Source organism: Oryza sativa, chromosome 2 (genome assembly GCF_034140825.1).
Source record: "Oryza sativa Japonica Group chromosome 2, ASM3414082v1".
Classification (NCBI taxonomy): domain Eukaryota; kingdom Viridiplantae; phylum Streptophyta; class Magnoliopsida; order Poales; family Poaceae; genus Oryza; species Oryza sativa.
The window spans coordinates 34,053,754-34,078,444 of NC_089036.1; the positions used below are offsets into that span (position 1 = coordinate 34,053,754).

Here is a 24,691-nt window from a genome sequence, read left to right on the forward strand (position 1 = left end):
ATTCGCAATTAGTTCGCCACAAAACGGGAAGAGATAAGATCGCCATCAACAAACCGAAGCCCTATACCCCGGATAACATGGCGTATTCTGTGCAAAAAAGTACCCATGTTTCGATGGCATTGGTGGCCTGAAACATGCTGAGCCGGAATGCTGCCAAACATTCCTGGAGTAAAGGATTTGAACATGCTAATCAAGTATAGGATGGTCCAATGAATCCGTACTGTTTTTATACCATAACCTACTCTTTGATCTGATCCACAACGACGACGTCGCCGAAATGAAAAGGGAATTGATCCTGATCGAACTGTCTAAGCAATTGCCAACCGAAATTCGCCAGGGTCAAACCCATACAATCACGGCAAAGATCTCGCGATGGATTGAAGAAGATCTGCAGAGAAAGCAAAAGCAACACCTGTACCCACTGCCCTCATCCTGTCATCCCAGCAGCAGCTGCCGCACTATAGCCACAGCATCATTATCCCCAATGTGAGTATGTCGCTAGCTAGCTAATCCCCCTTTTAGCCTTTGCGATAATAGCAGTAGTACAGACGATCGAGTAGCATACGATATTCTTATCTCCGATCGTTGGATGCGACCAATCATTCGACATCTCGACCACCGGGCGATACTACGGCTACGTCATGTTCCTTTCGTGTGCAGTGTAGTGTACTCACTCGCGAGTCGCGACTCGTGTAGTCGTGTGTAGTGGTTGTGTTGTGGTCGAACGACATGAGTGAAAAAACGGCGAGTACGACGACGTCGCCGTTGCTGGCCAAGTGGCCATGCAATGCAACCAGTGTACGCACCGCGACGAAATCCATCGCGAGCAATGCGACGAGTTGACCGGAACGCAAGCGGATTACCGGGCAGTGTCGGCGCGGAGATGTCGGGAGAACGAGGGCCCCGATCGGTCGAAAATTTCAAGCATTCCGGCGCAGAAAAGCGCGCGCGCGGCGCGTCCCGCGAGTCAAAGACTTGGGCGCGGCGCGGCGCGGCGGCCTGGCCACGGCGCGACATGGCACGGCGCTGCAATGGCATGGAGTCCAAGGCAAGAATCGCATACGCGCCGTGCGCTGTCGCCGAGCCGAGGCGCACACATGGCAGCGCAGCGCAGCGCAGCGCATGCATGGTGGTCGAGTCGAGTGCGCTGGTCTTTTTCTCCAGCGAAATGTTCGCATCGCACACAGCAGCAGCAGCAGAAATCGCACGATATATTTCTGACGAGCATTGTTGCGTGGTGGTGTCGTTGGACGACACCTCACCTTCTAGCACGTCTGGAAATAGCTCCGAGTCATCAGCCTTTCAGGTGAGACATGGAGTGCCATCCTTTTTAAGCAATCTGGTACAGTTGGGAAGGGGCCCCAAGAGATCTATCGTGATCGTAGCACCACCATCCGTCCAAGTGTCCATCTGATGAAATCTACTTCGTACTCTTTTTTTGGAGAGGATAAAAGTGGTGATGGTGAGGAGATAGTAGTTTTCTGAGTTGCTCGTCAACATCATACATCATCCTCACCAAAAAAATCATGGAAGCGATTACACTTGGGACCCTAGAGACCCACACGATTTTTTTCGATCCCCCCGGTAGGCCGGTACGTACGGCTCGCATGCACGAGGATGCCGATCGATCGAATCACCGCACCTTATTACACATGCTAAACCCCGTAATTAGCTCGCATTCCCGTTCGAGTTTAGCAACGGATCGAGATCGACGAGCGCGACGCGGGCGACAGCGAGAGGCTGCCTGCTCCGACGAGACGCGTCGACGAATCGCGCGCATACGACGCGTACGTTTTGGTTGACTCTGGCGGTGGTGATTTTCACTGGTGTGCCCCGATCCCGCGGCGTGCAGCACACGATGTTGATCTGTGCGGCGCGCGCCTGGCTGTTTCCCGGCACGAGCACACGACTAGCAGCGTGAAAACGTCGGAATTTCTCGTGTGAAAATTGCTAAAAGACGGGTCAAATGAAAAGGGCCACATAGACACAGCATATGACAGCTTCAGCATTACAGCAATTTGCAGTTTTCCGATCTGAGTGCGGGCGCAGAAGAGGATTAACCTAAACAAACTAAGTACCATAATGCTAGCTCCAGCTGCAGTAACCTTATCCGGATAACAATTACTCCTACCTGCTACTACTACTACTGCTACTGCTAGCGTAGTGGTAATCCCTTCTTTAATTATCGATTTCTTAATGAATTGGCCGCGTGGAGGACCATCTCTTTAATGATCTACCAGTACGTCAAGATTTGGTTGGTTTATTATATCCTAAAACACTGCCTTCACGTTCTTGATAGCGCCGGGTCCACCCTTATAATACTGTTCGCCCATTATATTATTTATCTCTTTCCCATACCTAATTCCATCACCAGGACCAGATGCAGGATCAGTACGTACTAATATATGTTTTTTTTTCGCGCGAAAAGTCACTGTGCACATTGCTTTGATTATGTTATCCCGTCCGAGGATTTCCCCTTTTTGCAGATCGCGTGCTTTACTTTCTGATCAAGACTTGGAATAACACCTCACCTTCTTAGTACATTCTAACCTTCTCTTCATGATCCTGTCAAGCTTGTACAGCACAGCAGCAGTAGTCTAGCAGCAACTAGTAGCTGGGCAAAAAAAGAGAAGAAGATAATACTACTAAGTTAGCACTATTACTTTATTAGGCTGTATTCTTTTACGTGGGTTGGAACTAAAACCATATTTAGATGGGACTAAAACTTTTTATCCTTATCACATAAGATGTTTGGACACTAATTATAAATATTAAATGTAGACTATTAATAAAACCCATCCATGATCTTGAACTAATTCGCGAGACGAATCTATTGAGCCTAATTAATTCATAATTAGCCTATGTGATGTTACAGTAAATATTCTTTAATTATGGATTTAATTTGGCTTAAATAATTTGTCTCGCGAATTAGCTTTCATATATGTAATTAGTTTTGTAAGTAGTCTATATTTAATACTATAAATTAGTGTATAAATATAGACACTAAAGTTAAGTCCCTGAATCCAAACACCACCTAATCCTTCGTGCAGAAAAAAAGAACGTTAAATTAGTACATAATTAATTAAATATTAGCTAAAATACTTAAAAGATTAAGTTCTAAGTTAAAAAATATTAAGTATGGGTGTGTTTAGTTTACACTAAAATTAGAAGTTTGGTTGAAATTGGAACGATGTGATGGAAAAGTTAAAAGTTTACGTGTGTAGGACAGTTTTGATGTGATGAAAAAGTTGAAAGTGTGAAACTAAACAAGGCCTATATAAAAAAAATAGTGATCTCTTATGCTAACATTAACAAGCTAAAAGATTACCTTGGTTTCACTTATTGCGACTATATATTAAAAAACGATGTAAGCGTATCCGAGTAACGAACTTTAATTTTCATTTCTAAACCCGTATACTTAACTAAAAAAACCCGTATACTTAACTAAACTTAACTAAGTATAGAAAATGTGACGATGATCACTAAACTAACGAAGCTATTACGGGTATGGGTTAACGATATCGTTGTTGATTCCACAAGTTGGTAGCAAATCCGTACGGGCGGCCAATGGAGTTATAAATGGAGGCATGGCCCACTGGAGTACAACTACTCTATAGCTGTAGCAAAAGCCATGTTGCGAGTGGGGGCCAGGGGCACGCACCCGGTTGGCTTACGCGGCACGAAATACGGGCCGGGGGGAGAGAGAGGATAATGTGGCGGCGCCCCACAATCTTGCACTGTGCCTGCCATGCCGTCCCTCCATTCTTTTCTTCTCGTACTCCTTTTGCTGGGGACCACCGTTCCCCCGGCCGTGCTACGCTATTGGATAGGATCAACGCGTGGCTACTGTCCGTGATCCATTCATGGCCCACATTTATAATTAATGTTCCCATTTTAACTGTTTCCATCCCTGACTAACAAGCCCTAAATAACTATTCCAGTTAATTACTTTCTCGATTCTAAAATATAAGAACATACAACCGAATAAAACATTTAGGGTGTGTTCGAGGGAGAGAGGATTGGGAAGATACGCAAAACGAGGTGAGCCATTAGCTCATAATTAATTGAGTATTAACTATTTTAAACATCAAAAATGGATTAATATGATTTTTTAAAGCAACTTTTCTATAGAAAATTTTTGTAAAAAACACACCGTTTAGTAGTTTGAAAAGCGTGCGCGCGGAAAACGAGTGACAATCTCCCCTATCTCCAATGAACGAACGCAGCCAGTCTTATAGTACTACGAATTTGAACAGACCACTTTTGTACTCGGCGATGAGGCGACGGATCCAGTGGTGCCGAGGCACGCGCACGACGGATCTAGCTCTGGCGGTCAGCGAAGGCGGTGTAGCGGTGGCGGACTTTGATGGGGAGGCGGCGGTTCTGTGGGAAGGGAGGGAGCACTGGCGGCGGCGCACGGTGAGGCAGGCGACGGTGGCTGGCGGAGGACCGGAGGGAGGAGTGGTGGCGACGCCGTCACGCGACGCGCGTTGGGAGGTCGGCAGTGGCGCCATCACAGTGGCATGCGTAGGGAGGTCGGCAGCGGTGCACCGCTTCGGCGGCGGCGGTGTGCTGAGGGAAGTCGGCGCCGGCGCCATCGCGCGGCGCCGGCGCACGGCTTCGGGGGCGGCGGCGTGCAGATGGAGGTCGGCGCCACCGTGCGGTGCGTGTAGGGACGTCCGCGCGTGCTGTCGTGCGGTGGAGTGGTGGCGGCGTGCAAAGGGTGGTCCACAGCGGCACCCAGCATCAACCTCCGAGCTCTAGCTACTGTCTATTAAATTTGTCAAATTGATTTAGATTTGTTAAAAGGTCCAAATATATGTATATTTTGATATAACAGTGTCAAATAAGTAAGGGTAAAATGGACTATTGGCCCCTATTTAACCGTGTTAACCCGCCTTAACGGAACATGGTCAAATAGTTCATTCCATTTTGAAAAACAGGTCCAAATAAGTAAACTAAAAACAAGTAGGGTCAAATTGATAATTATGCTTTAAAACAGGGTCAAATAAGCAATTATCTATTTCTACGAATTTAGACATACCACTTTTATACTCTTGTGTAGACTAAAATGTATTTATAGATGTAAGTTTCTTTTAACTGAGTAAACACACCACTTTTGTGCTCACGCGCACATACACGCGCAGGTGATTATACGTTGAATGCCTAGCTTCACATAGATAGAGTTCCTCCATAAAAGAAAATCATCTTAATTAGAAATGAGACATAAAACAATAAATTTGGATTGTCCTCCATTAAGTTATATTTTTTTATTAAAGAGAGTAGACTTCATTACTGGCTGCACCCATGTGTGCGAATAGTATTAATCTTATTTCATGTTGAGTGCTTATCCTAACTCGTCTCTTTAAAACATCAATTTTTATTGGAGCAATTTTTTTCACATAAATAAGCTTGTTCAGCAGATGGGCAGCTGTGTTTGCGTCGCGTGTGCGCGATACCGTATCGCCGATACTGTTGCTAGCAGTCGAACAGGCCAATACCTCATTCATACCTTATATTACTGCGTTTTCGTTTTCAACAGTTTCGAAGATAAGGCCTTGTTTAGTTTTAAATTTTTTCTCCAAATTTTTAACTTTTTCATCACATCAGAACTTTTCTACACACATGAACTTTCAACTTTTCCATCACATCGTTTCAATTTCAACCAAACTTCTAATTGTGGCGTGAACAAAACACACCCTAAGGGTGAAACGAAATGATAGGAGTAGGAGTACTCGTAACAAAAAAAAGAAATATTTTTGAAATTTAAATTTAGCTACACTTTTTAGAAGCCAGCGACGAGTCAAAAAAACGAAAAAAAGACTGACCCAGGTGGTGGAACCGACCGACGTGGACAGAGCGACGAGTGAGCCAGATGGATGGACTGACCCGCCGGAGCGGCACGTGCCGGGGACCGGGAGTCACCATCCACGCGTCAGTCCCCCCCGCAATCCCCTTCACGTCAACCCTCGCTGCCGACCGTGACGTGTCGACCATACGAGGTTGGAGGAGACCCAAGTTCCCACTGCAACCGCGGCTCCGCCTCGCGACACCCACGTGTACGCCCATAACTCAGCCACGTTCGCTACGACTGTACTGTATCCGGTAGTAGTACGTGTACGCCACACACAAGTGCAACGCAGAGGGAAAAATATCACCTCGAGTGGGCATGTGTTTGACTACGTGGTGACTGTGTCTGCGTCTGCACGCGATGCTTCGGCGTGGCGGGGCAACCGGTGGGGGACGGCCCAGTCGCCAGTGTCGCTTCGGCCGTTCGCTCACCCGTGACTGCAGTAAAAAGGGCCAGCTGCCGTCGTCAGCGACATGCGACATGGAGATGGTTCGAAATCGTAACGATCTGTTGTGCCTCACGGGCAGTAGAAGCGCGCCTCCGTTTATTTGGGGGGTTTGACTGTTGGTAGTGGTTTTAATTAATGCTTTTTAAAGAGCTTGGCTGGCTACGTTGACGGCTAATCTGTTTTGTTGCTGTCTTACACATAATCCGTACCGATCTACTTGTAGGAGTTGCACAACTGCACAAGTTAGAGCTACAACTACTACAAAATACCCTATATAAAAGAAAATCGTATTCTTCTGATCTTCTGCTAATCCGTCTGCGTCCTCCCTGGATCTGCATGACGAGAACGGTAGTGCGCCATGTGAGATTAGATTGGATCAGGATCAGGATCAGATCAGATAATGTTTGGTTGGTAGTACTAGTATGTTAGGCGCTGGGCGATATTTGCGTTCCCGACATGCCACGGGCATATACTACCACAGATGCTCGGCTGCGGTTGGTATGGATACACGTTTGAACGTTGCTGGGGCCTCAATTCAAAGCCGCCGGTTGGCGACGGCGGCGAGGCGCGGGGAGCTCTCAGCTTTGGCAAGGTCGGCAAGGCGCCGCCGCCTGGGCCCTGCAGTGCTGGCTGCCCACGTGAGCTTCCACGTTACGTGGCAGATTTTGGTTGGGGCTTAAGCCTGGACGCCACGGCACCGGGGCAGTCTATCGGCTTATCCTGTCGTGGCTGGCCGCCACGTGCCGGTCCTACGGTGTGTGCTGGCCTTACAGCTGTGGAGCTGAGCCGGCAACGCGGTCACAGCTCTTCGCACGTCTCTGTGTTATTTCTCACGGGGTCTACAGCTGGTCAGGATTACTGTCCCCAAAGGTAAACCTAACTTTAACCTAACGAGCTTTGTTTAGTTCATTGGTAAAACCAACGATACTGAACTTTTGCAGGAAAGAGAATGAAGGTCGCGGAGTAGGAGTATTTGGTTCGAAGCTTTTGTCGCTAGGTAGCTGAATGGAATGGGAATAGTTTAATTTTTATGGACTACTTTTGTACTATATTATAGATGCTCTTACACCAAATTTTTTTAGATAATAAAATATAATATCCCGGCCTTTGCTCAAAAAGAATTACAGCCAATTATTACAAAAATCTACTCCAGAAGAGAGTGTAGTTCAAGACAAGTTGAACACACCAAACAAGAGAAGAGATGACCCAACTGAGAAAAGAAAAACAAAAGGTGGAGCTAGAAGGCCTTGCAAGGCCTAGGACTGAAGTTCGAAGTCAATGCATAGACCAATGACAATATCCTTGCACGAAGAGGTTTCTCCAAAGCGGTGCCCCAAGGAGGATGCGACGTGGATCGTCGCCATCGCTCGTTCGGAACCGAAGCAAGGTTTTCACCCGGAGAATATGGTAGAGAAAGGAAAGGGGTATGCTAAAACAACGCCTCCAAGAAGGGGAACGACGCCAAACGGCGTCGCCGTTGTCAGCCAGCCAAATGGCTCGGCAAGGCTTTCGCCCGCGATTCCCTGTCCAAACCCACACCACCAATCCGCACAAGAAGGATCGTCGTCGGTCAACAACATTGTCCTTTCAGCGATTCGGCCAAGGCCACCGCCCGAAGTTGTTCCCGCCGTTGACGGCGCGCCCGCACCCGGACTCCTCCTTCCCTGCCGCTAGACCCCTTCCCCGCCTCCACATACCGCCGCCGCCGCCGACGCACCGTCAGCCGGATGATGGCCTTCAACCATCGCCGCTATAGGTACCATCGTCGACAGCCGCCACCGCCACCACCACGGACACCCCTGTCCAACCACCACCGTCCAGCCGCCACCGTCAGCCGCCACCGTTGCTAGCCAGCGCCGCCAAACGCCAGCCGTCCAGATCCGGCCGGGGTGGCGCGGATCGAAGGTGTAGCACGAAGCGCGGGTCGCCGGCATCATGGAGGAAGGCGTCACGGGCACGGCGTTCACAGCCGGAACATTGACGAGGGCGCCGCGCCTCCCTCGTGGTGGTGAGGTTCTTGATGAGGGCCGGCGTCGCGGCACGCGCCGCAGTCCGCCACCGTCGTCGCCAACTTCGTCGCCGCCACATCCGCCACCATCGCCGCTGCTAGCCACCTCCCTGCCAGGTCCGCGGAGCGGCGCCGGCGACGACCGAGCCCGTCGCCGATCACCCCGGCCAAGCGGGGAGACCAGATCTGGCGACGCCGTCGCCCGTCGCTGGAGCCGCGGAGAACCGACACCATGGTGCCCCACCGCCGTGCCTAACTCTGCGCAATGGTTTTCAAAAAATTAGACGATGTTTCACCCTATATAAAAATAATGTTTCAGCAAATAGCAAAATAATGTTTCAATTCTTAAAAAAAAGTGAAACAAGGTCAGATCGCTAGATGCAACAACTTGGTTCAACGTATACAACAAACGATTTGAAGTCATTGCAGCACTTAAACCCCATGTACATCAGCAACCCACGTGTCCATCAAGATGACATTATTAAACAATATCAAAATCCACTGCAACATTTGATCCATAACAAAATGAAACATCACGATTACACTTGTAACACTGTGGTGGGCACGGGCGCCCGATTTTTTTGGCGCGCATCGAACGCTCGACCCAAAGGATTTTCCTCCAACTTAGTGTAGTTTTTCAGAAAAGAAATTTTCGGAGTTAGTATGATAGCAGATACATATTTGGTTTATTGTCCTGTCGTAATTTGATATGGTTAATTAGCTTATAGTGAAAATTTTAATAATATTTGGTATAATATCATATTCAATCGGTGGCTCTATCTCGATTTCCAACAGTTGCAAGTGTTAGTTTTCTTTAAACACGTTTTATATGGTGCACATACATTCCGCTACTAAAAACATTTTTTCCATCCTGCTCAAACCGATTTCTGCATGTGGACAAGCGGCCCAAATGCACCAAAAGGTATGCAAAAATCGTTTTTTTTTCATGCAACCAGCACAACCGCATGTGAAAATCCGTTTTCCGCATGTAGACACTTAAGCCGACCGCATGCGAAAAGGAATAAATGTGAAGAAAAATGTTCCGAAAATCCTGTCGTCGTCGCAGCCGCTGTCCTCCTCATCCTCCCGTCGCCACCGCCGTGGTCGACTTCGCCCTACCGTCAACAGATCCACGCGGGGAGGGGAGGGGGCGCTGGATCCGATCGAGGAAGGGCCACAGCCGGATTTGAGCACGGCAGAGCCGCGCGCTCGTCGTTATCGCTCCTCACCTCCTTTATCGGGCGGGGAAAGGCCGTCCCACGCGCGCCACCTGTAGGGGAATGGCGTCGCCCGCCGCTGCCCCTTGCCGCTCCTCTCCCGAGCGGGGGAAGGTCGTCCCCCGTGCTCCTCACCATGCCTCACCACTCCTCGCCAGCTCGGGAGGAGAGAAGCGAGAAATGAGAGAGGATTTTGAGACATATAGTAGTTTGAGATAAAGATGAGTAATGAGGGGGTGGGAGACAAGTAGAGATAAGAATGACTTGAAAAAAAATTTAAAGTGCTTAGAGGGAAAGAAGGGATATATCAGACTTGCGGACTTTAAAAGTTCCGCATGCGAAAATATGTTTATTTTTGTATGTGGCCACCTAAGAGGCATCGCCTAAAAAAAATAAATTTTTGTATGCGGGCCTCGTAAGGAGCCATACGTGAAATTGAATGTTTGAGTTTTGGAGACGCGCCATATTACAGTCTGTTTGTCTCTCGTATAAAAAATCGTTTTTTAAGTTGTGATTGGATTGTAGAGTTCCTTCTAAGTTTGCGAGTACGATAAGTGAAATGGTGGGTATTTTTTTTTAAAAAAAAGAGAGGATACGGAATCTTCGTTTTGTACATGTTTATTGCATTGATAGATTTTATGGAATTGTTAGCATCAACTTCTTTCCGTATAAGATAAGGAAGACGCACAATATTCACATGTTCTTAAACATTTTTCTTAATAGTTTTTTAACATAAGGTGTGGCAACAATTTTGGTATGTATTGTTGCTTGGAATATTGGATTGTCATGGTGGTTAAGAATCTCTTAGCTGTGCGCGCGCTATATGTGTTTATTTTTAATCTTATGTAAAAAAGTTATGATGTTGTTTTATAAATTAAATTACGGTTAGTTAACAATATTATCTAGTATTATCTATGCTACGCGTCTGACAAGAATATACTTCAATTTAATTTATACTCGCCTATACAGACAACATATATGACAGAAGCTAAAAGATTGCAAGATTTTGATTCTGAAATTTTGTTGAATGTGATTTGGAGCCTGCCACGCCGAATAACATATTGTTTTTTTTTTGAAAGCACCATAACACATTCTTTTGGCGTAGCAACCAGGAGTAATTTCAACACCAACAATAATGATATGGTCATGAAAGTCCAATTTAAAACACATGCAACAGAACAGTGATAATCTGTACCATTATAAAAGGAAGTTCGTTTACGACTTTTCATTTTCACATAAACATCATGACAAACAACACCACCATATTACTATCACCCACGTAATTCACGTTCCGATGCAGCAGATCAAAATATCTTGTGAAATAGGAAAGCCCTAGTGGTTTGCTAGTCATGTGTGCATGACTTTACTTATCATGATTCAAATCCTGCTACCCACAAATATTACTTTATCTATCTCATTTTAAGTACAACCATAGTTTTCTATACCCAATTTTAATTATCTATTTTATTTAAAAAATAAAACACGTATAAAATAGCATTCATGTTTTATTATCTAATAGTAATAAAAATACTAATTATAAATTTTCTTAAAATAAGTTGAATCATTAAAGTTGGATATGAAAACACGTGGTTGCAATTAAAATTGGAAGGAGGGAGTATGCATTTGTAGATAGGTTTCAACATGATTTTATCAAGAACAGATATATGTCTCTTATAGTGTACGTACGTATACGTCTGCCGTATGATTAAAAGAATAATGGGAAAAACTATTTGGAAAAACCGTGCACAAGTAATGGCTCTCCAGTACTCCTCCCCATCTGTCCCACCTGCCAACAGCCCCGGCGTTATCCACCCCCACCGTCCGTCTCCCACTCCGTCTCCCACCCGCACCCAAAGGTGAGAACCGTTCGGTGAGAATACGTCTGCAGCCGCGCGCACCACGCGACGTATCCCTCCCGTAAGCGCCTCCGCGATCCCCGACGCCGCGAGGCACGAGAAGATTTCAGATAAAACCCGGCCGTTACACGAGAGTGAGAGGGGCAGCCCCGTCATTTCCTCCCCGTGCAAAGATTGGATGGATAAGCACACCCCACCACCTCCACCTCCACCTCCACCTCCTCCTTCCCCTTCCATCTTCCTCCTCTCAACTCTGTAGACTCTGCTGCTGCGATATATATCTATCCCGTTCCCACCCCGCGATCTTCCGTTCGATTTTCTTCCACCGTATTTATAGCTCGTCCTCTCTTCTCTCCCACCCTCGTCCGTTCTTATCCACCTCCACGCCCATCACGCTTGCGGCCGTTTCCATCCTTCCGCTTCATCGGAGTAGTTCGCCGCCGGGTTGGGTTTTCTTCTTCTCTTGATGCGACGTGGAGGCGGCGAGTTGTTCGTCGGGTGCACGAACCGGTGATTTTTTTTTGTTTTGGCGATGCCTTCGCTCTCCTGCCACAACCTCCTCGACCTCGTTGCCGCGGCGGACGACGCGGCGCCGTCGCCCGCGTCGCTGCGCCTCCCGCGCGTCATGTCGGCGGCGTCGCCGGCCTCGCCCACGTCGCCGTCCACGCCGGCCCCCGCGCGGAGGGTGGTCGTGTCGCACCGCCTCCCGCTCCGCGCCGCGGCCGACGCGGCGTCGCCGTTCGGGTTCTCCTTCACGGTTGACTCGGACGCCGTCGCGTACCAGCTCCGCTCGGGGCTGCCCCCCGGCGCGCCCGTCCTCCACATCGGCACGCTCCCGCCGCCCGCAACCGAGGCGGCCTCCGACGAGCTCTGCAACTACTTGCTGGCGAACTTCTCTTGCCTGCCGGTGTACTTGCCCGCCGATCTCCACCGCCGATTCTACCATGGATTCTGCAAGCACTACCTGTGGCCTCTCCTCCATTACCTTCTGCCGCTCACGCCGTCGTCGCTGGGCGGGTTGCCGTTCGACCGCGCGCTCTACCATTCTTTCCTCTCGGCGAACCGGGCCTTCGCCGACCGCCTCACCGAGGTGCTCAGCCCCGACGACGACCTCGTCTGGATCCACGATTACCACCTCCTTGCCCTCCCCACCTTCCTCCGCAAGCGATTCCCGCGCGCCAAGGTCGGTTTCTTCCTCCACTCGCCGTTCCCCTCCTCGGAGATCTTCCGCACCATTCCCGTCAGGGAGGACCTCCTCCGCGCCCTCCTCAACGCCGACCTCGTCGGCTTCCACACCTTCGACTACGCGCGCCACTTCCTCTCCGCCTGCTCGCGGCTGCTCGGCCTGGATTACCAGTCCAAGCGCGGCTACATCGGCATCGAGTACTATGGTCGCACCGTCACGGTCAAGATTCTGCCCGTCGGGATCGACATGGGCCAGCTGAGGTCGGTGGTGTCGGCGCCGGAGACGGGGGACCTGGTGCGGCGGCTCACCGAGTCGTACAAGGGGCGGCGCCTGATGGTCGGCGTCGACGACGTCGACCTGTTCAAGGGAATCGGGCTCAAGTTCCTGGCGATGGAGCAGCTGCTGGTGGAGCACCCGGAGCTGCGCGGCCGCGCGGTGCTCGTGCAGATCGCGAACCCGGCGCGCAGCGAGGGGCGCGACATCCAGGAGGTTCAGGGAGAAGCCAGGGCGATCAGCGCCCGCGTCAATGCGCGGTTCGGCACGCCGGGGTACACCCCTATCGTGCTGATCGACCGCGGTGTGTCGGTGCACGAGAAGGCGGCGTACTACGCGGCGGCCGAGTGCTGCGTGGTGAGCGCCGTGCGGGACGGCCTCAACCGGATACCCTACATCTACACGGTGTGCCGGCAGGAGAGCACTGGCCTGGATGATGCGGCCAAGCGCAGCGTCATTGTGCTGTCGGAGTTCGTCGGGTGCTCCCCGTCGCTCAGCGGCGCAATCCGGGTCAACCCATGGAGTGTGGAGTCTATGGCAGAGGCCATGAATGCAGCCCTGAGGATGCCTGAGCCAGAGCAGCGGCTGCGACATGAGAAGCACTACAAGTATGTGAGCACCCATGATGTTGCCTACTGGGCGAAATCTTTCGACCAGGACCTGCAGCGAGCTTGCAAGGATCATTTCTCGCGGCGGCATTGGGGTATTGGGTTTGGGATGAGTTTCAAGGTGGTGGCACTTGGCCCGAATTTCAGGCGGCTGTCTGTCGATCACATTGTGCCGTCATACCGGAAGTCTGATAATCGCTTAATTCTCTTGGACTATGATGGCACAGTGATGCCAGAGGGTTCAATTGATAAGGCACCGAGCAATGAGGTCATCTCTGTATTGAATCGTCTGTGCGAGGACCCCAAGAACAGAGTGTTCATCGTGAGCGGTAGAGGGAAGGATGAACTTGGCAGATGGTTTGCACCTTGTGAGAAGCTGGGGATTGCTGCAGAGCATGGTTACTTCACAAGGTAGTAATCTCTTATCTTCCATTCTCCTTGTTGGTACGAAGTTGCTTTGCTTGCATATTAGTAGTGTTTTAGATTTGGATTAAATCTGTAGGATGATATAAATCATGAAACAGTACATCAACCAGTACATTTATCGAATAACATGAAGCAAAATATTGAGTTCATAAACATATCTAGATGCAGCTGTGATGTCCATTGTACTAGGATAATCTTGAGGAGGCTTTTGATTTATGCCATTAAGCTAAACATAGGTTTTAGCGTATTTATCTAGTGTCATTTTCAGTTACAAGACAGGTAGAGGAGCGTTTGAATTTGTTCTGGGAAATTTGTGATTTTTACTAATCTATGGATACCACAGGTGGAGCAGGGACTCAGCTTGGGAGACCTGCGGGTTGGCCGTGGACTTTGATTGGAAGAAGACTGCAGAACCAGTGATGAGGCTTTACAAGGAGGCAACAGATGGTTCAACCATCGAAGACAAGGAAAGCGCGTTAGTTTGGCACCACGATGAGGCAGATCCAGATTTTGGTTCATGCCAGGCAAAGGAACTGCTTGACCACCTCGAAAACGTTCTTGCAAATGAACCAGTCGTTGTTAAGAGGGGCCAGCATATCGTCGAAGTAAATCCACAGGTAAGCGCCTGCCATCTTCCTTCCTTCCTCTAGTTGTTTGACAGTATATGTTTGATTAGTTCTGGTTGTAGACTTGTATGCACAACATGTTGATCAACTAGATGTCGCTGTCAAACTAAAGGCAACGGATAAGGATTGCTCTAATCCAATCCAGTCTTCATCCACCACATACTTGGGGACAATCTATATCTGCTCGACAAATAGGATATGAATCAGCATGGACCATGTCCCGTGTGGACTGGAAAATTCGCGAAAAGAGTCCCCGGTCTTTTTAATATTTATCCCTGTTAGGAACCAACTCAATCTCAATCTCGCCACCCAAACCACCAACCTCGAAATTTCTGTAGTGATAACATACTAAAATCATCTCTCATGACAAATTATCTTTCATGTCATGCAGGGCATCAGCAAAGGTGTGGTTGTGGACAACCTCTTGTCATCCATGGTGAGCCGAGGGAAGGCGCCCGATTTCGTGCTGTGCATTGGGGACGACCGGTCGGACGAGGACATGTTCGAGAGCATCGTTTGCCCGTCGAACAGCAGCGTCAAGCTCCCGGCGAGCAGCGAGGTGTTCGCCTGCACGGTCGGCAAGAAGCCGAGCATGGCCAAGTACTACCTCGACGACACGGTCGACGTGATCAAGATGCTGCAGGGTCTCGCCAATGCGCCATCGCAGCGGCCAAGGCAAGTGCAGCTGCGGGTCTCGTTCGAAGGCTCACTGTGACGGAGACAGGGATTATTCTGCACAGTATAAAAACCAAGGAGGAAATTCCAATAACAAATGGAAAAGATGATGATGATTCAGTTCGTGTGGTTTAGGGGTTAGCTGCAGAAGTTACAGGATAAACAGGTTTTTTTTTGTTTTTTTTTCTTCTTTTTCTTTCAACATTTTCAGCCTTCTTCCATGCTTGTATATGCCCCGTATGATAAAAATATGCGAGAAGGTTTCAGCCACCTTGTATATGTAGTTGACGATGACGATGAAATCAGAACCAAAAAAAAAAAAAAGGAAAAATGATTCTTTCTTCATGTTGTCTCTTGCTTGCTTCCCTTCTCCGTCCAGTGGCCGTCTCGTTCGGGCATTTTGGCCATGCTTTTCACCTTTGCTGCATTATTACAGACCGATATGGATGCCCAAACGCCGGATAGCGCCAGTGTCGCAGACCTTGGTCCTCCTTATCCGGCTACGTCTCCACTCTCTTCTCTTGCCGGCGCCTGACGCTGACCGGAGGATCGCCGCCGATATTGGCAGCAGCAGCAGCACATTCCTCTCCTGATCCGAATGCTGTGGAAACGTTGAATTTCCTTTTTTTTCCTTTAATTGCAACACATTCCTCATCCAAATGCTGTGAAAACGACGCTGGGAATTCTTCCTTTTCCCCCTTCCGAATTGCTGCACATTGCTAATCCAAATGATGTGAAAACGTTGATTTCTTTTTTTTTTTCAGAGTTCTGTACCAAGACGGGAGCCTCGCCAGCTGCCAAGTTGTAGTTCAATGGACGCAGACATCTCCTACGAGGGATTGGGAGATTTTAAAAAAAAGGCACTAAAGTAAGGCCTTTTTTTGCCATGATTATGGCGGGAACGATTTTCTCTCGGAACAACAGGTTCCTGATGTTAGTAGGCACAGTTGATGTGGTACACGAGAGGCTGTGGAGGACAACGCTGATGATAAAAAGGACAGACGATCCATCATTTCATCTCACCGGCAAGAGACTTTTGGCCGAAATAATTCAGATGTCCGGCTGACCCGCCACACTCTGTCGGCAACCGTGGATGTTCATCTATCTTTAATCTCCTCATGTCGCTGATGAACAGGAGTAAGCAACTAGCAGCCGGATTAGGAGAGAATTCTATGGCCTAATGAAGTTGCTAGGAGTAGGAGTTTACCCAGAAACCTGAACCAAGTCATTGCTGTTCTTTTTTTTTTGTTTGTTTTTCCAATGGATCAAAGACTGATGAAACTTCTGTGATCGCCCATATTAGCAGCTGTGGTCGAAATGACAAGCTGCTTTGACCCGGCTGGCCTAAGAGGGTAGCACGAATCTTCTTTCCTAGTGATAGCTAGCTAGCTTTGGGCAGGCTTCTACCAATACTGAAGTCAACAAAGGTAGCCAAGGATAAGGAGACGATATGCATGAAAACCTCCAGCTTTCTTATTCTTTTCGCTACTACCCAATCTTGATATGGAGGTATATGGACACATGGCTTGCCATAACGCTACTAACCAATTAAACTCTCTTACTACCTAGGATGCCATCTCAGGTTAAATTACTTTAGGTCAGGTCACTGTACTAGCATCGATCCGGCTTGTGTCCATTCTGCATTTCAGCATGTGGAGCAGTCTCATCGTTTGATTACAGCTGATTAGCCGTTGAACGAACCAAAACCGAAACTAAATTACGGGTAAAGCTCTTATTTATGCTTTCTTAACAACTTAATAATCAATACTGAAAAACAAACTATGATTGAAAGAAATCAAAATTAAGTCCAAAACTAAGTTCATGGGTGTGGCCTACCATGAACGGTGTTTGATTTTCATGGGTGTGGCCTACCATGCAAGACTGTGACATCAAAGGTAACAGATGGCGTAGGGCGACCGCGAGGAGAGGATCGGATGCATGACGACGCGCCGATGGCTTGTCTGTCTGGACTGTGTGCCGTCTGCTCTCCTCCTGGCCAGGTTCAGAGAAATGATACTACAGTGCTAGTAGTTTTTGGTAGGGCTCAGCTACATGGATCTGATCGTGCCATGAATGGCATCTCGTGCTTTTGCTGTAGCTAGGCAGAAATGCTTGACCCGAGTTAGGGCATGAGTTCTCAAAAAAAAAATTAGGGCATGTTCTTTTCTCATTAAGATTTAGATTTTTCCTCGATTTTTGTACGTTTTCTAAACTACTAAATGGTATATTTCGTGCAAAACCTTTATATATAGAAGTTGCTTCGAAATAACAAATATATCAATTTGTCAAGTTTATAATAATTAAAACTTTATTAATTATATGCTAATAATTTTCTCGTTTTACATACGCCAATGTAATCTTCAACTTATGCAAACATGAACATATTTTTTGATTGATTGGAGATCAAGAGTATAATCACTTCTTAAGTTTTTCTTTTTTTTTTTGTGATGGTAGCTGGAATGGAAAGGGCAATGTGAAGTCTGAAACCATTTATATTCAGTATTCTTGATAAATTACGTGTGGAGAATTCTCTCCTCAGAGAGGAGGTAGTTTTATATCGTAGTAGGTCGTAGAAGCAGCTACTGCTATACGTTGCTATCTCCCAAAAGTGTTTTGTTTCGTTCTGTTTAGTTTCGTCTATCCTTTTGCATCACGAGACATGAAAAAAAAAATCCACATCCTCATGGTCTTATCTCGTATCTGAAGATTGCCGGAACCAAGAACAGATGAAAATAAAGCTAGATATCTCACAGTCGATGATGCTTCTTATCCATATATCCTCGAATACAGTTGGTTCTCATCGAGATAGGTTCCCTGTCAAAAGATATTGAATTGTGTTTGCTAGTACTCCTACCCTAGGACAAGTTTTGGATATGACCAAATTAGGCCTTGGACTATTATTATCAACTCTCCCATTGGCACATCTGCCTGTCCATAAATTCCAACATATTATTGCCGCCTGACTCCTGTTGGTGACACGACATGAGCCATGAAGCACACCGAGTTATTAATTTCCCGGTGATCTCATCTGATCATCTGAACTGGATGGAAGGGTACAAACAACTGTATGCATGGCATGGGACGCCGAATGTTCTGACCAAGAGATGAGGCAGGCCGGCCGGCGCATCGTCGATAAGGCAGCAGAAGGCTCGGTGCAATGTGTGCGAATAATTGAGCCAACCAAGGAAGAGAATATCCGATGACCTTGCTTGCTTCTCGATCGATCAGAGCTGGAAAAAATCTTCTTTAGCATGCATGGCATCGATCAATCGGCCAAGAAATCCTCCCCCGGATCAAGCACAATATACATATACCTAAGCATCATGTCCGTCCAAGGAACACGACACTAGAGGCTTCCAATGAGATTATATATTCTACTGTGTTATGAACTTTATCAACATCGCCAGCATTGTTCATGAGCAGAGATAGACAGAGTTGGTCTAATTCAACAAGCATGTGTGCCGACGAAGAAATACTCACAGTCGTCACACGTCTCGCTAGTTTTGGACGATTTCCCCGTGTCGTATCCGTGCGGATCGAGGAGTGATCGATCGAGCATATGCTCCGCCCGCCCACAGCGACGACGTGCGCGCCGTGTCGTCGCTGCGTGCAGGTGCGTCCTGGGCGGGCGGCCGGTTGATTGATCCTGCACTGCGCCCAAGCCGATTATTCCCTTCGGTGCGCGTTTGTAGTTTTGTGCTGTGCACTGAATTTGAGTTTTTTTTCCTTGAACCTTTTAATTTTTAATTTTAAAAAGAAACCATTTCAAAAATTATTTCCAATAACTGAACTTTTGATCATGTCAGTAGGCAAAACGTGGTCATGTCCGGCTGACAATTATTTGGCCACATCATATCGACTGGTATGGCAAGATAAAACTGTTACGTCTGTTTAGCGTGGTCAAAATATTCAGATTTTGAAAATAAGTTTTAAACTTTGGAAGAGTTTATTTTTAAAATTAAAAATAAAAAGGTTCAGTAATGAAAAAAAATCACTGAATTTCCTAGCTAGTTAGCTACTCTCGTCTCAATACAAAATCTAGATTGGAATGGAACATAATCGTCTATTTATTTAATGGGAGAAGTAGTTCGGGTTTTCTTGGTAAGCGTGACGGTTGGTTTGGTGCCTCGATGGCCTGGTATATTCTCTCAAGAATCTATGGTGCTACAACCTTGCTTCGTTGGTGTGCCCACATGCACTTTCTTGAGAAAGCGACAGCGTTGGACGTGCACGAGTTCAACGACGGCTCTGGGCTAACAAGACGTGATGTTGTACAAGAGCACTCGGTTTGGTTACTGAATTTTAACCGTGCACTCCAACGTACTAGCTATATACATATGTGTCGCAGTAAGAAAGGTCGCTACGTGGAGAGTTTTAGGTTGACCTGTTTGGTTGGTATGGCAGCCTTGTCGACTGTTTCCTCTAAAACGTGGCCTAGTTCAGTTAGTTGTCGTAATTTTTTAGAACAGTTAGTTGTTGTAATCAACTAATGACACAAAAACAACATTATTGGAGAAGCTAGAGCAGGAAATAGCAGATAATCGCAAAAAGAAAAGGATATAATAACAGATATATGGGCCTCGAATGGTGGGCCTATCAAACTGGACGCTGGAGGTGGTAAAAGCCTGAAGCGCTCAGGCCTACTGATTAGTCAAGTCGAGCTCTCACACAAATAGGCCAAGCCCAATGAAAGCCGCTCAACTGGGCCTAGAAATAAACGATTTCAAGCCCAAATTAAATAGAAATAGGAGGCACGGGGCCCATTGGCCTACGATTAGACGGCGATCCGGTGCCATACCTCGTGACGACCGGAGATCGACGACCGCACCGACGACCGAGATCCCAAAAACGGCGGCGACGAAAACGCTCGGTGCCATGCCGTTCGTGGCGACGAGGCCATGGACATTTCTACGCTCCTCATCACCGGTGCCTAACTTCACCGTCACCGGCTAAATACAGAGTAAGGCAGCGTTCGTTTAGGCTTCAAGATCATCAACAATGTCGGAGAAGGTAATCGGTTTCATCTATGCTGTTGAAAGCTTTTGTTGTTTCGGCACTTTCAAATATTCTAACTGATCGCGAGGAGTATTGTGCGCCGAATCCGACATAGGTGGTGTGTTGTGTTGGGGGGCTCAATAAACCAGAGGTTCTCGAGCGATGGTAGCAGCCTGATTTCTTACTCGTTGAAGCCAATGGATGACCATGCTCTGGTTACCTTGGGGCAGCGTAGGAAGAGGTGCTCAACATCTTCATCATGGGAGTAGAAGTGGCAACTGCAAAACAAATCTATCCCTATACGGAAGCGGCGATCGGTGGTGAAAATTCATCGCCAGTGCATTTATTCTGGCCAAATTTATCCCATATGCTGCACCGGAAAGGGTCATCTTGTAGGAGCTGATTATACGCTAATACTCGCCTTGTTTTACCATTCTCTCAAACATTCCCTAAATCATTCTTCGGTTACCAAAGACCACATCTTCCTTGATGTCAAAAGAAGAAGAAGATCACATCTTCCTCCGAGCATTAGTGACCGACCGACCGCAACGGCTGCCATGAGAAAACCAAACGCCCGGGACGACCACAGACACTGGCCGACGACGACACGACGGTGACCACGAAGCTACCAAATTCTGAAGGAGTAAAATCCGATCAGGTAGTATGGCCGATCAATTATTGCATCTCCCCACACACCGGTGAACTGTCAATCTCAGAGAGATAGACTGCAGTTATAAAAATCTCTGTCCGAACTCATAAAATTCATGAGATATATACTTCGTACATCATACGCGTATGAATAGAAACTTTACTCCTCCACCGGAGTATAGTACTCAAAGAATTGATGAGTGCATGAGCTGTTGGAACAGCCTGTGTGATAACGTGAGGGGTGTGTGTGTCCACCGTTTCCCGTTGTGGTGGACTTGCTGCAGTAATGGGAGAACAGCTCACTGACCACAGCAGAGTGTAGATCGTGTGACTCGTGAGAAGATCTCGTTTTCTCAAGTGAAGATGTAGCAGAGAAAGTGTAGCAGTAGCAGTAGCAGAGGAGCTGGACCAGTCCTTTTCACATGCTGGTCCATCTCCAGCTTATTTACCTGTTTCTACTACATTAAGTCAATTATTAGTGAAACCAAACCTTTCACTCAGATCTTGTACCTGCAACCGAAGTACTGGAGCTGAGACACTTGGATCCACTCATGGTTGGACTCACAGTGGGTTAAGTAGAAAAAAACTGATAGAGGAAAAAGGATAGGATAAAGAGAGAATCTTTGATGAGCCTTTACAGATCAGACAAGATCCCTTCCCAAACTTGACGGCATGCGTGGTGTTTTTACCTCTGAAAAGAGAAAGATGTCCTGGCGAAATTCCGAATGCGAGGAGCAAACAAAAGAGCACACGCACAGTGGCACAGTGCGGTGGTGGTGGTGCAGCACAGCAAGCTCACATGGTGATGGTCGCCGAGAGCCAACAAGCCGGCCGATCAGACGATGGGATCAAACAAGAGAATTTCCTTTCCATGCTGTGCACAGTTGCTTTTGCCCCCGGTTTCGCATCACCATCATCAATTGCAACCATCGCAGCTTGTGTTCTTGGCCTCTCTGGTCTAATCGAATGGACTAATTTGTAATGAGATTAACACACTGTAGTGTACAGTTTGATGAGTGATTAGGTGGTGTTTGATTGTCCTAATAGGTAATGTTTTCTTTCGAGTAATGATCAGGGAGTCACTTTGCTGAAAATTGAAACCAACCCGGACTCAAAATCTCAAATGCAGTTAAAAATGAAAGGAAAATTTCTTCTCTTCGTAGCATATGGGTTTTACAATTTCTCTTGCTGTTGGATGCAATCGCTAGTTCGCTACCAATAACCTAGCAAGCAAAAGGAGGGGGTAAAAGAACTGAACAAAAGAATCATCTTTTTTTTTTTTGGTTTCATTTTGAGATTTGATGATCGAAATGGTGATCATGAACAGCTCCCGACTCTGCTGAGCTGCCTGCTGCCTCCGACGACCCAGAGCAGCGTCCTCCTCGCGAACGACGGCCGCTCCTCCGCCGCCACCGACGACACGGCGCTGTTCCCGCCGCAGCTCCCGGCCTCGACGTCCCAGTCCTTCGCCGCCGGCCACCGGAACGACACCGCGCGCCTCTCGGCGGCGGCGCCGGGCTCTTTCTTGGACGGCACCATCCAGATCTTGGACACGGAGAAGCTGTCCTTGGCGAGCTTCGCGCCGGCGGCCGCGGCCGCGTCGTCGTCGGGGTTCTTGCGCGGCGTCGCGCGGAACGGCGGCAGGCGGAGCGAGGACTCGCCGCGCTTGGAGGCGCCGAACTCGCACTCCGACATGGCGCCGCGGCGGCGCGACTTGGAGGCCGCCGCCGCCGGCTTCTTCCTCGGCGGCTTGATGGACACGCGGAGGGAGGCGTGCGCGTCCATGACGTACTCGTAGGATCCCATGGAATGGCACCGTCTTTGCCCGAGACCACCAGCCTTGGCATTGGCGTCGCCATTGCCGTTGCTGCTCGTGCCGGCTCTATCCCCTTCGCCGGCGATGGCGTTGACGTTGAAGAAGACGTTGCCTTCGACGCACATGAACTTCCCAAGCTTCACCTCGACCACCTCCTCCGCTCCCGGCGCGTCTTCGCCACCGACGTCGGCTGGCTCATCGTCGGCGGCGTGGACCATGTCGCGGGAGCTCTCGGACTCGAGCACCATGACGACGGGGGTGCACGTCGGCGAGAGCTCGGCGAGGAGGCTCCTCCGGCAGAGCGGGCAGGTGGAGTGGGAGAGGAGCCAGGTGTCGATGCACTCGAGGTGGAACGCGTGGCTGCACTTGGGCAGCAGCCGGAGCTGGTCGTCGGCGGCGAACTCGCACAGGCAGACAGCGCAGTCGAACGGGTCCTTGCCATCCTCGCCGCCGACGCCGACGACGTTCCGGTACAGGAACACCGGGAGCGCGTCGATGAAGGCCTGGTCGACGCCGGCGTCGTGGAGGTGGAACAGCTGCTGCAGCTGCCCCTCGAACGCCGTCGCGCTCTCGGCGTCCTCCCTCGCCCTCCGCTGCCGGTGCAGCCGCAGCAGGTGCCGCACCAGCAGGTGCAGCAGCCCGCACACGAAGAACACGATCGCCAAGACGGCCACGATGAACACGATGCTCGGGCTTATCTTGTTCTCCACGCCGTCAATCCCCGACGCCGACGACGCCGCCGCCGCCGGAGTCTGCGGCGGCGACGGCTGCCACGTCGAATTGCTCATTCTTCAAATACGCTCTACGATCCAAAGATGAATTTTCTTGGGAGAAGAGACGATTTCTAGCTTGTTTTGCGATGAGCTAGGGGTAGGAGAAGGATCTTGGTGTTGGCATGGCAGCCATTGGCGATGAAGAAGGACAGAGGACACACAGCAGCAGGTGATGGCGATGGAAGAAAAAGAAAAGAAAAAGAGGAGCAGTAGCAGTTGCAGGTTTAGGGGGAAGGGAAGCTTTGTGTGTGAGAAGTCGTAGGCGAATTAGTACTAAAATGTGCAAGGAGGGATTAACTTAGCTTATTAATCAATGGGCAAGAAATGGGGTAGCTTTAGGTGTGTTTAGGTGAAGGGTTAGCAACCAAAGCATGAGGCGACATGCAAAGGTGTGGGTCACTGTAATGTGAGGTCATTTGGATTGCAACAATAGCCAGAGAAAAAAACAAAAATGGGTATTAAAAAGAATTAATCTGTGGCATCGCTGTTCTTGTAGCTGATTCGCTAGCAAGTGTAGTACCACAGGTAATTAGTAAGCTGTTTTTATGTGAGCATCTGTTTTTTCGTCCTCGACATTTAATTTCTTTGCTGGTTTTGTCGGTGTCATGATGTTGTTTTTTTTTTTGAGGTGTTTTGATCGAGTAACTAAACTTGGGGCTTATTTTTAATCTTCATTGACTTTTGCAGGATTAACAAATTGCCGGCGCGTGTGATGTGTGATGCATACGCCGGCCATCAGTGTCCCGTTCAACGTGTAGTACTTGTGTGGAGGATTCTGGCCGTTTTTCTTTTTGTAGCCTCGTGTACTTTCTTCTTGCACTCAGGTTGCATTGACTGGCTATTGTTCTACACCCTTCCGGCTCCTGCTACCACTACGTTGTACAGTATTACTACTACATGCGGTCGTGAAAAGAAAATTTTTAGGTATTACATCGGATATTTTTTAAATGCGAATAAAAAAATAATTTCATAATTCACTATAAACCGCGAGACGAATCTTTTGAACCTAGTTAATCCGTTATTAGCACATGTAGGTTACTATAGCACTTATGGTTAATCATGGACAAATTAGCCTCAAAAGATTCACGATTTTCATCCTAACTGTGCACTTAGTTTGTTCATTTATTTATATTTAATGCTTCATGCATGTGTCTAAAATGTGATGATTTTGGGAAAAATTTTAGTACTACTACTAAAAATCAAATCGAACCATCGTATGATCAGTAATTCAGTAACTGTTTATACAGCAGTGGAGTACTAGTAGTACTAAAATTCTACTCGCTTC

The 24,691-nt window shown here is 48.1% G+C and overlaps 2 protein-coding genes across 2 annotated transcripts; one reads left to right on the top strand and one right to left on the bottom strand.

The window, feature by feature from the left end:
* The first annotated feature begins 11,689 nt into the window (after positions 1 to 11,689).
* On the top strand, positions 11,690 to 15,515 carry LOC4330971 (probable alpha,alpha-trehalose-phosphate synthase [UDP-forming] 9). The gene is made up of 3 exons (XM_015770296.3): positions 11,690 to 13,858; positions 14,217 to 14,490; positions 14,891 to 15,515. Exons 1-3 carry the CDS (start codon positions 11,913 to 11,915, stop codon positions 15,212 to 15,214), a joined length of 2,544 nt encoding a protein of 847 aa, XP_015625782.1. The 5' UTR covers positions 11,690 to 11,912; the 3' UTR covers positions 15,215 to 15,515.
* Positions 15,516 to 21,941: 6,426 nt separating this feature from the next.
* LOC4330972 (RING-H2 finger protein ATL13) lies at positions 21,942 to 23,868 on the bottom strand. Its single transcript, XM_015768678.3, has one exon. It carries the CDS (start codon positions 23,419 to 23,421, stop codon positions 22,135 to 22,137), a length of 1,287 nt encoding a protein of 428 aa, XP_015624164.1. The 5' UTR covers positions 23,422 to 23,868; the 3' UTR covers positions 21,942 to 22,134.
* Positions 23,869 to 24,691: the final 823 nt, after the last annotated feature.